The sequence below is a fragment of the Corvus moneduloides genome, chromosome 1 (genome assembly GCF_009650955.1).
Source record: "Corvus moneduloides isolate bCorMon1 chromosome 1, bCorMon1.pri, whole genome shotgun sequence".
Taxonomy (NCBI): Eukaryota; Metazoa; Chordata; class Aves; order Passeriformes; family Corvidae; genus Corvus; species Corvus moneduloides.
In genome coordinates this window covers 66603613-66618641 of record NC_045476.1, presented here as the reverse complement: position 1 = coordinate 66618641, position 15029 = coordinate 66603613, and the positions used below count along the sequence as shown (strand labels likewise).

The 15029-nt window shown below is 38.2% G+C and overlaps 1 protein-coding gene across 1 annotated transcript in view; it reads right to left on the bottom strand.

Moving 5' to 3' along the window:
- The window catches only part of DCDC2 (doublecortin domain containing 2), a 56153-nt gene that overhangs the window by 23979 nt on the left and 17145 nt on the right, over window positions 1-15029 (bottom strand). The window contains exons 3-7 of the mRNA XM_032114079.1: window positions 12709-12785; window positions 12486-12617; window positions 7453-7596; window positions 6583-6637; window positions 4913-5108 (exon numbers count right to left, since the gene is read on the bottom strand). Coding sequence (XP_031969970.1) covers window positions 4913-5108; window positions 6583-6637; window positions 7453-7596; window positions 12486-12617; window positions 12709-12785 — 604 coding nt within the window. The remainder of the gene's footprint in view (window positions 1-4912; window positions 5109-6582; window positions 6638-7452; window positions 7597-12485; window positions 12618-12708; window positions 12786-15029) is intronic.

Sequence of the window (15029 nt, the reverse complement as noted above, 5' to 3'; positions counted from 1 at the left end):
AGTAAGAAAGTGGCTGCAAGGTTTACCATCATCTTAGTTCCCCACTGGCATTAGAACACTCTGGCTACCATGATTCAGTACTGTAACAATACACACTGAGAGCAAAAAAGGTTCTCATTTCTTGCTATAGATTTGTCTCCTATGAGGAACAAGCCAACAGGTCTAGTAAAATCTCTGCAAATGAGAAGCTCTCTCTTTCTTCAGCAGCCTTTTTATCTGCTTTTACAATACAGAAGTGACATGGTCTATGTTTTAATGACAGATGGGTTTTTAATCTTAAAAGTTGTCGCCAGGAAAACACGGACAACAGTTTTAGCTCATAATGCAGAGCGGATACTCAGCAGCCCAGGTTTGTACTCTTTGGCAAGTCCATAATTTTACTGAAACCAATTCAGAGCAGGACAGCAATACCTGGGGTTCTGTGCAGCTCTCCCTATAAATAAGGGCTGGTCTTTTTCTTCCTTTTTTTAGCCAGTAACAAAACCAGGAAATTGAAATGACTGCTAACTTCTAAGACCTCATAATACTCAAAAATAGATCTGAAAAACTGTGGAGTGGCTAAGCCCATCTCCACTCTATGACTTTTCCAAATCACAGCAAAAATTCAAACTTCACAGTCTATTAACTCCAGAACTTGTTTTATAGTTTATGTAGGGAGTTACTTTGCAAGCCATGGGACCACGATTAAACTACTGTATTTGAATGGAATAGGCTTTAAATGAGGGTACTCCCCTCCAAGAATTTTCTGCTACACTTCTGAATTGCTGCTTTCCTGATCAACTTCCTACATGTACTCTTTACAAGATATGGTACAAATGAAAAAATTAATAGATTGGGGTTTTTTGGTGGTTTGTCATCTTTCTTTTTAAAACTTCAAGTTGCTGATAATTAAATGTACCTTTGGTGTTACTTTCATAAACTTGAATTCTGCTGAACCAGATGCACTATTCTAAGCTCTAAACCTCACATTTCCAGTTGCAATTACCGTTGCATGCAATATATTCAATGTTATTAAGGCTCCTTCGAGCGCAGAGAGAGCCCAATCATAACATTAATGTGTGCCTTACAGGTCACAAACACCAAAGCATCAGCTCACAATCTACTGGATTTGCCCTAAGAAGTGGTGAATTTAAATCTTCCACAAAGAGCTTTCAACTCTAAGAAATTCTTTAATCATCTTGATTTAAGAGGATTATGACATGGATCAGTTGTAATATAAATGGCATAAATGCTGGTGAAATTATCAGTGTATTAAAAAAATAAATTCAAAGTAAATACACATCTAGCCCAAGTAAACTCAGTGGGAAGATTAGGTTAAGCCTTAAATACACTATGTGCATAATTCTTTAGATGTTAGGACCCAGGAAACAATCACTTTCAAACAGTCTAGCACTCAAGAGAAGATTCCACACAATGCTAAATTGAAAGGGAAAAGGACAGCAAAGAATACAGGATACATTCTCTAGTATGAATATTTCCTTTTTATCTATTTCCATACACACCAAAATATGCATGTGTAAACTCACTGTGCAGTTTATTGGTTTCAGATTAAAATTAATTAATTCCTTATCAGTGACAGCCAAGTGCAGCCAACTAAAATGCTGAAAGTCTTTTTCACTGTCCATCAGGAAAAAATTAAATAAAAGAATAATTAAAATTAAATAAAATTCCTAAGATGATGATAAATGCTTCCCTTCCTCAATCCAAAGCCTTTGAATTTGAAGGAATATTTTGGAATAAAACCGCAAAGCCATTTGAGGAACTGCATTGAGCCTTCAGAATAGACAGTGGAGCTGTACTGATCAAAACAGTACTTGGGAGCCACCATTATCACTGTGCTCCAGGAGCTGGCTTCTAGTTCTCCATCAAAAGTAAATCTCCATTTCAGAATAAGACTCCTCACTCTAAAATGAACCTGAAAATGTCATAATTCAAGGCAGCAAGGCAGCAATTACATACCTACTTCATACTTCACCCAATTCTTCACCACTCAGTCTAAACTAGATTTCTAATTTCACTATCAGCTGAGAGAATAAAGCAACCTGATTACCAGTTTTAAAGGTATTTTCATCAGCAGCCCCACTAGCCACACAGCCACTGTGGGGGTCCATCTCACCCAGAGACAAGGAACAGGACAGAGTAAGGGAGATTCTCTGCTGACAGGGAGACTTTTCAGACCACTAAAAGCACACACATTAGGAGAAGGGGAAGAGCTTGCACAATCTGTATTCCACCCTTTCAACTTGGACTGGATGTTAATGCAGGTCTTCAGTGTATGAAGAAGTACTGAAAACAACAGGTGAAGCAGTGCCCTCAGAAGAGGGAATGTACCCTTTGCCTGTCCTTTGGATCCCAACATATTGACCCAGCAGCATAAGCTCCTTCCAAACCCAAAGGGAAGCATGATGGGTCCTCAGCAGACATGTAAACAAAGCATACAGGCACAGGATAAGTACAAGTATGCACACAGAATGTCTGGCTGCCAGAGGAAGCCATCCCCACTTATTTGTATTCTGAAACCCATAGCCCAGTATCTTTAAACATTAATTTCAATTAAGCTTTTTTTTGTTAAAAATGAAACAACAGCTCTTTAGTTTTCAACAAGATTTGTCCAGTTTCCCAGTTTACTTTCTTTCCTGTTGGCTTTCTTCCCTTTTAACTAAATTAAATGTTCTTGTTCCACAATTGTAGCACAGCATTCACATTAACTTGTAATGAATACTTAAAATGCTTAAAATGTAAAAACCCCCCAATATTCTTTGCTCTGTTCTCAACACACTTCCATTATTTTAATACTAAGCACACTACAGTTTTGCAGATTATACTTAAAGGCTGCATGGCAATAAAGAGAAAAAACTATGAAATAAACTAAGCATGTTAGATAGTAAATAAAGGAAAGAAAACTTGTCTTTATGGTATCAAAATGGCCAGGTAAAACAACAATTAAAAGAATTCAAGGGAAAGGCAAAAACCTTGGTAAAAAAAAATAAGAGTTGACATTAAAACTCCCAAATCCCCCACCTGCTAGAAAAATTTCAGGGCCCTGTAACTGGTTTTCCAGTCTTCCTGTTCCAGATTACACACAGAGTGATAACAGATCACCCTTAACCAGCGTGATGGTACAGCACTGGGCCAGAAAGGAGGTTATCAAATACATTTTTCATATACCTTATTATCCCCAAGCAAAGGATGGTGGAACGTTCTGATGGTTAGTTGAAACGCTACTTTACACCTCATGAGTGTGGATGGGATAAAAGGTTACCATCTGTACTATGTGAGATAGATAAATGATAAGGACCATGGCATAATGCTGACTTCTGCAGGTATAACCCTGGCTTTCTGACAAGGGCAGTCTTTGACAATGAGGGTTGACTGGGCAAGAGGATACTCACATTGCAGCACGGCTCACAGCTCCTACAGCCTGCCTGGCCTCTGCCTCAGGTCACTCCATCTTGAGGTGTGACCAGAACACAATGCACAAAAGACAACAACTTTGTAGGAGGTGACCATTCGGAGTCAGTGTAGTACCTTTTCTTTTAACTACTCCACTACAAGCTCCCAAAGTTCTGACTACAGTGGAGCTCCCAAACAGGGTCAGAAGTGAGTGAAAAGACTTTAATTTCCCAAGAGTTAGAATCATGGAATAGTTAAGGTTGGAAAAGACCTTTAAGATCATCAAGTCTAACTATCAACCCAGCACCACCACCACGTTCACCATTCAACCTTGTTCTTGAGTGCCATATCATACTTTTTAGAGTATTTCCAGGGACGGTGACTCCACCACCTCCCTGGACAGCCTGTTCCAATGTTTTACAGCCCTTTCCATGAAGAAGTTTTTCCTAATACCTAATCTATGCCTCCCCTGGTGCAACTTGAGGTCATTTCCTTTCATCCTCTTGTTACCTGGGAGAAGAGATTGAGCCGCACCTGGCTACAACTGCCCACTCCCACTTTTACTAACAGGTGTTAATGTATGGAGGAAAAACAGAGGATCACAGAAGAAACCAAGAGCTTCTCTGAACATGCACTTGAGCTCAAACTAGAGAATCTGCTGCTTTGAACAGCTTCTCCTAGTTACACAAGACTCACAAAGCATGGAAAGCTGAAGTGAGAAGCAAACAGTCACTTCTTCAATAAATTTAGTGGCTTTCCAACCAATTCTGTCAGCAGGTGGAGCAGCAACAGCATTAAACACAGAGACAAATACGTCCCTTGATATGTCTATCTATCAAATATGGCTATACATACATATATATATATTCTAGCTCTTAAAAAAAATGGGGGGAAGGGAAATATCACACTATAAGATAAGAAAAACCATTTCTCAAAGAGGATGTTTATGACTAAATTTGCAAATTGCTGCCACTACTGTCACAGCACAGAGCAGGGCAAATTCTGAAAGAGCCTCCAGCACCTCTGCTGTGTGATTAGTCTCAGCAGCTATCAGCTAACTGGAGTTTCTGTCTGTGTTCTTCCCCCAGGGTCTAGTCATTTTGTTACACAGAGCCAAGCAGGTAACCAGGAATCCTCAGGGACAGCGAGGGTTTGAGAGTTTGAGTTTGAGAACACCAGCTCCTTTTCCTCAAGTTTATGCAGGGCAGAACAGTGGGGAAAAGGTCAAAATATATCTTTTATTTTCCTTTACCAAAAGCATTGAGATAGAACCGTATTAGCTTAACTTCCAAGGTATACTGAAAATCATACACCAGCCTCTTGTGCTCTGTAAATAAAGCCAGGAATGTAGTGGCTACACACAGGTGCATTTCCTAAGCAGAAAGAACTTAGGCAATTCCAGCTAGCCAGAGTAAATGGACAATTCAGGAACTATTCAAGTGTGTTATTCTAGTATTCCACTGGTTTAACTGAAGACCCGAAGCCACTATGCTACAACAGTGTTTGTCTCAGTACTGACCATTATCTTGAAGGACTCCTGTGGAAGCTTTTACTGCCTGTTTTACTTTTGTAGACTGGTTAGAAAAGTGTCGTCTGGACACAGAATTCTCTGGATTCTGGCTTTTTTTGTCTTTCCTTTTGGGAAGCTGAGGTGAGGAATTGTTTTCTCCTCGGTCACTGGATCCAATGGTAGATTTAGATTGCCGATCATTTCCCTGAAAAGAAGAGTACGTAATTATCAGTGATGCAAATTAAAAAGCTTATTTTTAAAATTTCATTAAGGACTGGTATCAGGCGTTAAAGAAGAATAATAATTTTCAATCAGTACATTTAAGTGATATCTTAAATTATCCAGAAAAGTATATACTATCAACTTACTGTATGATCTCACCGATTAAATTCTCAACAGCTTCCAGGAGAAAAATCACATATTTATTATAAGAAAATAATGTTTCATTTAATTAAAAGTGGCTAGATGAATCCATGCATGCATGCATATTACATGCAGCTATCTCTCATCCATATGTGTGGACAGTCACAAGATGTAACACGTTAATATGATTTGTTAATAAATCACTGTCTGTGTGAATGAGACATGGGCATTATTCTAAGTGTCAAGAGAAGCTGGAGGAGAATGATAGTCTTCATAGGGCAGTAACACATTCAATAGAATGGAACAGAAATTTGTATATTTTACCACTTATTTCTCTTTGGAGGCTCCAGAGACATTTTTTTGTTTTGTTTTGTAAACAGTCAGTGGACATGATCAACTACCACAATTATAAAGACAGACTGAGTCTGACTCCCTGCTGTCTTGTACTTTTACAGTAAACTGCACTTGTGGAGAACTGGTGAAAACAGGTACTTATATTCTGTTTTGGCACTGTTCTAAATCCACAGAGGACTCTTCATGTAGCAAGCTGGGGTTAGCCTCTTCTCCCAGTCAACAAGCAACAGGACAAGAGGAAATGGCCTCAAGCTACGCCAGGGTAGTTCAGGTTGGACATGAGGAAGAATTCCTTCATTGAAAGGGTGATTAAGCATTGGAACAGGCTGACCAAAGCAGAGTCACCACTCCTGGAAGTGTTTAAGAAACAACTGGACGTGGCACTTTGTGCTATGGTTAGTTGACATGGGGGTGATAGGTCAGAGATTGAACTCGATGACCTTGGAGATCTTTTCCAACCTTAATGGTTCTATGACTCATTTTGTACACATATAAATAGCTATACAGGATACAAAGCAGTGAAGGATCAAGCTCTGTATGTAGTGGTTACCTAGAACAAAACAGATTGCAAGCTGGTTTAGGGCGTTTTTCAGACTCACCATTCAGGAACACCATTTTCTGCAAAATGTTTTGTAAAAGGTTCTGTGTTTTTCCTTTAGGTGTATAACTTGAATAAATAAATATACAAATAGATATAAACAGGTATATAGGAAAGAGCCCAAGCAGAAGCTGATCTTTGCTATGGAAGCTTTTATAAAAAACCAAGCAGCCCTTATCACAATAATATTTTCTCAGATTTCTTCTGTCTAATTGGCACTGCAAATAGCTCCAGATTCATCAAGCTTTAATAAGCATGCCACCAGGTGGCTGTGGAATTTTTTCTCTTCAGATTTAATTGAAACCCAAAGGACAGGGACTTTCCATCTGCCAGAATTCAGCTGAATTAGAAATTTGACACTTACACTGCCTTTAGACTTGCGAGATCCCACAATCGGAGGTAGTACTGAGGTTTTGAAACTGCAGAAATAAGCCATATCTTAGAATTGTGTACACTGTCACTAGCACAGACACTATGTATCTATAATCAAGGCAGATAACACCAAGATGGCTATGGCAACAGAGGTAATAGCTTTTTTCACTGCGTGTTTTCACTAAGCATCACTCATTCTGTTTATTGGACTATGTTTAAATGCATAATCATTAACTTATTCAAACAAGTGCATTACCTCACAATGCATTCTCTAAATACCAAAAACTTGTAGAGCAGTATCCAATGAATTACTGTGTGAATGCTCCTTACAATTTCTTTCCATTTATTTCAATGAAATGGTTTCATGTTTTCCAAAGGTACAAAAAGCAAAAGTTTCTCCATACAGACACCCAGTTTAGGACTCTATTATGCGATTTTTCTAGCCTACAAAAAACCAGACCCAAATATAAAATGAACTTAAGGGAGTACATGTTTCACAAAACATTACTAAGCAAGAGTATACCTAAACTGCTGTAGCTACACCCAATCTCATTCAGCCGTACACATTTGTACCCTAAGGGAAAAAAATAGGATTACTTTGACTTGGATTAAGTTTTCTCTGACACTAATTTTGTGATACATGATCAAGGGAATGCTTACGAGATGAATTGGTCTTCTGAATTTCCATTTTTGCTTTTTTTATTCTTATCTCAACTTTCTCAGAAGCTGCAAATAAGGTTTTGCATCCATAACCTATGCATTGTTCTCGGAATAATAATTTCATACTTTACTGGTGGCACTTTGTAAACAAATTGACACACACAAACACAGGAGAAATGTATCACACACCTTTAGAACTTACCCCTGTGGCCTTCTCGTTGTAGATTTGGACAGCAGATCACCATACGGCAACTTCTTAAACTTCTCTCTGCCCACTGCAACATAAATTTGCCCATTCTCCAAGTCTGACCCATCCTGAACAAGTTTTCCATCTACAGTGTAAAGTCTGAAAAATATGAAAATGCTTAATATAATAAACCTTAACATTCAGTTAGGTGTATTAAGAGCATTGAAAGCTATGTTAATCTAAACTCACTAAATCTATGTTTAGTTTCCAGTTATGAAACCCAATAAAGTAGAGTAGATGCCATGCAATGATCAGTAACTACATCTAAAAAAAAAGCCCAACCAACCAAAAAAACCAAAACCTTACTTAAATCACAGTTTATATAAAACTAATGAAGTATGAAGTGCTATAATAGATGAAATACTCTTATAATTTCTAAAAAAATAAATAAATTACTTTATATTTCTAAGGTCTTCAATACCTTTCCCCTGATACCTTGGAAGGGATCTATTCCATGAGTTCCTGACCCCCTCTCCTACCAAGTTCCACCTTCCATTTGTGCTCCAGAAACTATGCAGTAACCTGGGAAGAACAAGGCATTCACGACTGAAAGCCCAGGACCCGTGCACCTAACACAGACCATGCCAAAAATATTGCATTTATGTTGTTATATTGTATATATCAGAAGGTTGGAACCTAGTGGGAGTAACAGGAAATACAGTACTACATCAAAACAAGAAGCCATGTATCTTGGGCACCTATCAGTAATAAATATGTCTATTACACCAGGTAGATTCTTACCACAATGACTTCTGTTTGAGAAGAAATAAATGCATCAGGGACTGGTGGGTGGAACTTATTTCCTTGTCAAGTTTGTGGTTTTATTTTAGCATGGTCAAAACAGTGAGTAAGGAGGGAACATTCAAGAATAAATTAGCTCTTTCCTACAAAGTATTGTCCAAAACTCAACAATATTTATATTTATTTTAAAAGTCAACAATAACAACTTTCATTTAAGTCTTAAATGCAGGAATGTTGAATGGCTAACTTAACTGACTTTCTAGAAGTGTTCTACAGGAGCTATTATATGTGTAAGTTTACAGTCATAAATTTCAACACAATGAAAGAAGATGTGAAAATATATACACAACTATACAACGAACATTTGGGGAAGAATATCAAGAGGCTACCTTGAGTACACCCTTGACTTATAACATGCAAAAATTTTCAGTTTAATAGAGAAAGAGCTTTTAAAATTGATACATATGGTGGCATAACCCTGAATAAACAGAAGAAAATCATGCACTTTACTGAACCAGGAATCACAGAATATCTGAGGTGGAACAAGACCTCTGGAGACCACCTAGTTCAATCATGCCTTGCAGAGCAAGAGCAACTAGAGCAGGACTGTCTCCAGGTATGTTTTGAACACCTGCAAAGATGGAGACTCCACTGCCTCTCTGGGCAACATGTTCCCCTATTTGCTGACCATTACTGCAAATTTCCTTTTTCTTCTGTTAAAGTGAAATTTCCTGTATTTCATTTTGTGCCCATTGCCTTTTGTCCTATCACTGTGCACCACTGAGAAGAGCCTGGCTCTGTCTTCTTCACCCATTCCCACCAGGTATGTATGAATGCTAAGGAAACAACTTTTGTGCCTTACGATTGGCTGGTCTCAAAACGAGACTGAGAAAAGAAACCAAAGAAAAACATGAAACTAAATCAGGTATCATACTTGTGCCTTATTATTTCATTATTTGCCTTAAGTAACATGATCCTGCCTGTGAGTCAACCAAAAACCAATGTTTGGGTAACCTTAGCCAATGCCTCAGGCTTGGATACCATTTGTTTGACTTATTCAAGTCCAGAAAAGCCATTTTCAACCTGCTTGGTCAGTTTACCAGTAGACAATTGGCCAATACTAAAAAACGTCTCTTCAGATCTTTAACAATTCCTCATGAATCCTACAGAGGAATGGGGTGTGTGGACTAAACTTCTCCCTAAGACACCCTATGAACCTCAAGATTTAAAACATTTAAAAGATCCCCCTGAGCCTTTTGTTCCTCAGGCTGCAGAGTCCCAGCCCTCCTCATACGGCAAGTTATCTTCAAGCCCTTCCTCTCCGTGGCCCTTTGCTGCACTTGTTCCAGCGTGTCCACATCTTTCTTGTATTACCCTCATAAAAGTACCCTAATTTTCTGTGTCTCCTGCCACAGGGCAACACATTTTTAAGTGCAAAGACTGAAAATTTTGAAAGGTGAAATTGCAGCTTTTTTAAAATCTAGATCACATTGCTGCTTCCTTGAGAAGAGGTATGCTAACTCTGGAGCACTCCGTTTGTATTACTCAAATTTACTCCATAGTGCAAACACTCCACAGGCATGCCAGCAATTCAAAGAGCAATTTATGTTTCACTACCACAGAGTCAACATCAGTTACACACAAACAGTGAAAATAAAACAAGCTATCGGAAAATCAGCAGGAAGCCTATTTCTGAATTAATCTCACTGTGTTCTGCTAGATTGCACTTTGCTTTGGGAACTTGGGGGAAAAAACGGCAAATCAGTGTACCACAGTTTAAGAATTGTTTATGTATTTGTAGAGGGGTACATACAAAATGACTGGGTTTTTTTGTTCCCGATCTTTCATTTTGCTTGTGTTTTAATGTTATATTTAAAGCACAGAAGTTGTTTGTTTAACATAACTCACAAAAATGTTACAGATCAGCTGGCAATCTCTAATTGCATTTTTCACCCTGAAAATAATAATCACAATAGTGAAATCAAACATAATCAGTCTCTGAAGATGAAAGTGAAATCAAAAATACATTTTTTAAAAATGGATCTTCAAACAAATAACAAGCATACACAAGTTTTGTGATTCTAATTTCTGAAGCTACTTTTTTACAATTTCTGAATTTTGAAGCCACAATTTTTACCCACCCACTTGTCCACAACCATTCACAGACCAGCTGGGTTCTCTCTGGCTTGCATCATGAAACAAAAATGTCCTTGTGGTCACTTCTTCTGAGGCTGACCTAGGTCTGCCTTGTGAGATGTCAATGGATTTCCATTTTCCCTCCTGAATCCAAGCTAAAAAGTGACAGCCAAAACAAAGCAAGCGTACAGGCTGACAAGGGAGAGAGCAAAGACACAACTTCTGGGACAATATCCCCAAATTCCCAGCTGCTGATGCACCCAGTACCTGCCCATCGGGTTGCTGCACCCCATCCCCATCAGCAATTTGGCAAGCAGAAAAGCTGCTTTCTCATCATCTCCTCTCTCATATTTCTTGCTTACATCCCTATGCTGATCAGGGTGATCAATAATTTCTTTTTTAAAAAGCCCCATGTGAAACTCTAAGACTTTAGCTTTTTAAAGTCTTTTAATAACATGGAAAAGAAAAAACTGCCAGGTACATAACGCAGGCTCTTGTAAGTCCACTTCTCCTTCTTTAATGAGAAATTATATCTTCCCAGCATCAGTGGTCTTACCAGATCTCCCCTAATGCTAACATAGTTTCAGTAAACCCCAGAAAGTAATGTGTAACTTACCAGAGAACAATGATGACTTTACTAACAGATTTAATATGTATTTCTAGTATTTTAAGGAAAAGAAAATGAAAACTGAGTTAATAGAAAACCAGCAAGGGGAAAACATTAAATAATTAAAAATGTCATGTACATTATCTTATTTTTGAAGGATTAAAGGGGAGCACTGAAGGGAACTTCTCAAAAGGTATCTTAGTTATCTATTGAATGCTTTCATGTACAACATTCAGTTTCACCAGAATAGCACCAAGTAATGAGAATAAAATGTGAAAGATTTTTAAATTGCTAAACAACCTGAGAGCAGAAACAATTGGTATGTTGTAAATGTCTTTTCTCACTTTGTTCACTTCTGAGTTACACTAGCTGAGAAACAGATCCAGAAAGCTTCAACACATGTAGGTTTACTTTACTGCAAGTAAAAGTCCTAAGTAGCCAGCTAATAGAAGCAAGTAAGTGCAGAGCTGAGAGGAAAAACTTGATGAGAGCTAATCATCAACAGATAGCATTACCTTAATCTTCTCTCACCTGTATCAGCTCAGAGAAAGCAATCAGAACTAAAAGACTACCTTATGTTCACTGGTTTGAGAAAGATTTTGCAAGCTTAGCCTCAGACATTGCCTAGGCTGTGAAGAATGGTTTTCCACAAAAGGCCCTTTCCCACCTGATGAAGAGATTTCTGTAATGTGCTCTGCATGGGGCAACACTGGAATGTTGGTAATTTGCTTGCACACCTTGACAGCCCACTTACATTGCACAGTTTCTCATGGACATCACATCTATCATTTTGCTCTAAAACTTGTAACAGCTACCCCATACCAATTTAGGTAACTGATTTTACATTGCAAAAGCCTTAAGGGACTGAAACCTACCTATCCAAGAGGTCACTTCCTATTCCTCGGATACCACAACAACTCAGACCAGCTGAAACACTGGAACTGGAAAACCCCAAAAACAATTTTGGCCTTGGCTTTTATTAGGAGGCTAAGGGCTGAATATTAAGCACATCCTAGTCTTAGCCCAGGTATACAAACCCTAAAGAATCTATAGTATTTTCCTTGAAATTGCTTGCCTCAATGAATTTAAAGAATTATCAAAATTAAAAAGTAACACACATCACATGTATCTCACGTTCCAAACATCTTCACCAACTTTACCACACTCATTTATTTTATTATGACATGTAACTAATTATTAGCACTAAGTATATTGCATTATTATTGTATTATTACAGGCCTGATAACTAATTAATTAATTAATATTAATTTTAAAATAACAGTTTAAGCAAATTGAGGTTATTCTTTTTAAATAGCAGTTGAAATGAAACCTGAAATTATTTGGAGTCAACGTATTTCCACTTTGTGGTTTTTTGACGTATTTTAATTTTCTTACAGTGGAACTTCCCATAAAATAGGAATGATCCATTATATCTACCTATGGAGCTTTAGAAACATATCTAGGCACACCAAATGTATCTTGCAAATATTCAGCTTCCTGATACCTGTGAACAGCTCCACTTCTGAGGGTTACTTTTCCTGTAACCATTTCAAGAATATGATCCCAGTGATTCAGTGTTTTCCTGGGAATGAGGAGGCGCACTGCAGGGCTAATAACATCTCCATTAGCAACCAGGCTGAAATAAAACAAAGTAAAATAACTTGGAGGAGCACTTTAAACAAAGCTCACCTGAAGTGAACACACCACTAAGTGAAAATTCTACTTACAAAATAGTGTAGGGCTCCTGGAGAGGCTTTCGAAACCGTGCTGACACGGTGATCCTACTGTGAGTAACTGGCTTGACCTGCAAGAACAAAAGAATTAGAAATGACGCAGTCTTCACATTTGGAAAAAGCTTACCCTGACCACCATCAGCAAGTAGGACAGCATGCCTTTAAAGCATGCATTTTATTCCATTCCAGCTTCACCTTCTACATAGCACACATAATTAGTGCTGCAGGTTTACGTGTGTGATGAATAACAACCACAGCACAGTATACCACAGTGCACCATGGGACAACATATGGTTTGCCCTGAGAAGGCAGAATTGTATGGACATCTTTGGCTGTCCTACACACACAAAGAAAAACTCCCAAATGCTGTTCTTGCTCTCTTAGTTTTTATTACTTATAACCATGGTGCAGGCAGTTAAACAATATTCTTTTTTTAACAATAAATGTCGTTGCTAGATCTCTCTGCTACTATAATAACTACTTTTGGTCTTGTCCAGGTCTTTACATCCAAATCCACCAGCGATTTAGAAAGGTTCCTGAACACTCTGCTCATTTTAGGGCAATGACTCAAAAGTAAGGTGAACCACAGATTTTTAGCCTTCAGGATAGTACACAGGCTACTTAATTCCCAGCATTAGTCACCGTACCCTTTTGAACACACACTGCACTGAGATCAACATTAAGGTCATTATAATGAACAGAAAGTTAAAAAAAAAAAAAAGATAAACACAAACTCCAAAATCATTAGGAAGATTTTTTTAATTCTTCATCATTAGCAAATCAAAATAAGGTGTTAAACCCAAACAAACATTCAAGAGTTATAGTACATGCATTAACAAGTTGGCTACATTTCTAAAAAAAAATACCATAAAAGCTTAAAGGATTAAGCAGCCGGTATGCAGAGAGACATGCTTCCAAACAGATATACAAAGTTTATTAAAACTGGCAATTTTCCAGTCACTATGTAAATGACAGTGTCTAATGACATGATGTGTTGCAGTTCTATCACACTTTGTGCTAACTTAACCAGTACTTTTCATTTAATTTGTGGGAAATGGTCTGAACTCCAGTGCTTTTAGTCTTTGCTTGAATTTTCACATAAATTCATTTAGTAACAACTGGAATGCTGTCCAGATCTTTCTGTTGCATACACTGAAAAGAGAGGAGCTCGACCTATTACATATTCCAAACAGGCTAAAAATTATTATTAAAATAATCAAATCTAACTTTCCACACAACTCAAAGAGCTCCACACTGCAAATTCTATGCCAAGCACATAAATTCTGGAGGTAAGAGAGCAAACCTGGGAGAAAAGGAACCAACAGAACAAAAGCAATACTGGCACTCCTTAGTGTACAATCACTTCAAGTAAAACACAACAACAGGTAAATCTGTAGAACAAAATCTGTTTTCAGTGTCTGCTAAAGAAGAAGCATATTTATTCTGAATTCAACTAACTTCAACTTGTTTTTCAAAGATCTTTGTGAGCTGTGTAGCCCTCTCAAACATCTGTTTTTTGAGAGACTCAGAGGACAGAAAAGCCCACACTGGTCATGGATGGAGAAATGCAGAATTAGCCTTTGCACAGCTACAAAGACTAAAAAGACTAAACAGAAGCAATCAGCACCAGAAGGGCACAGTGATTTGAAGCTCAGTGCAAAGGGATATTTTGTCCAGAGACATCTACAACAGGAGAGACAGCAAGGAAGATGTTAGTGCAGCATCATGCCAGCACTGCTTGCAGACCAGACTAGGAAGCAGACTCCTGGAATGGCTGGGGACCTTCCCTTTACGCAAGCAATTCACTAGGCAGTGCATTTACTCCTTGAGATCTATTTTCTAGATGCATGTTTGTCTTGGCCTCATACCAAGAGAAATTTTGTACTAGACTGTACATAAGATATGCACTAATGCCTAAGGTAACCGCAGTTCACAGTCTTGCTGTTAATTCCAGTGTGATCTCAATCAGGTGGAAGATTCACACCTACTACTACAGAGTAGTACTACAGAGTAGTGGAAAGAGAGTAAGAGGTTTTTATCATACAGCTCATTAGGGGAGGCAAAGACATTTTTTTGAGAACTGCCAAATAACTTAGGAGCTCAGCCATTGTCTTGGGGTGACTTTATGATGTGTACCTGCTATCGCTGTTCTATGCCCAGAAATTAACTTTATGCCTTTCTGTGCCTTTAAACTGAGCCTGAGAGGGGAGAGAGGGAAAAACCGAGTGAACTTTTCAAAGCAGTTGTTCAAGGACACAGATACACAGACTCCTCTGCTTCTGCAGCAGCAAGAGCAGAGGAAGCACCCGGCTTGC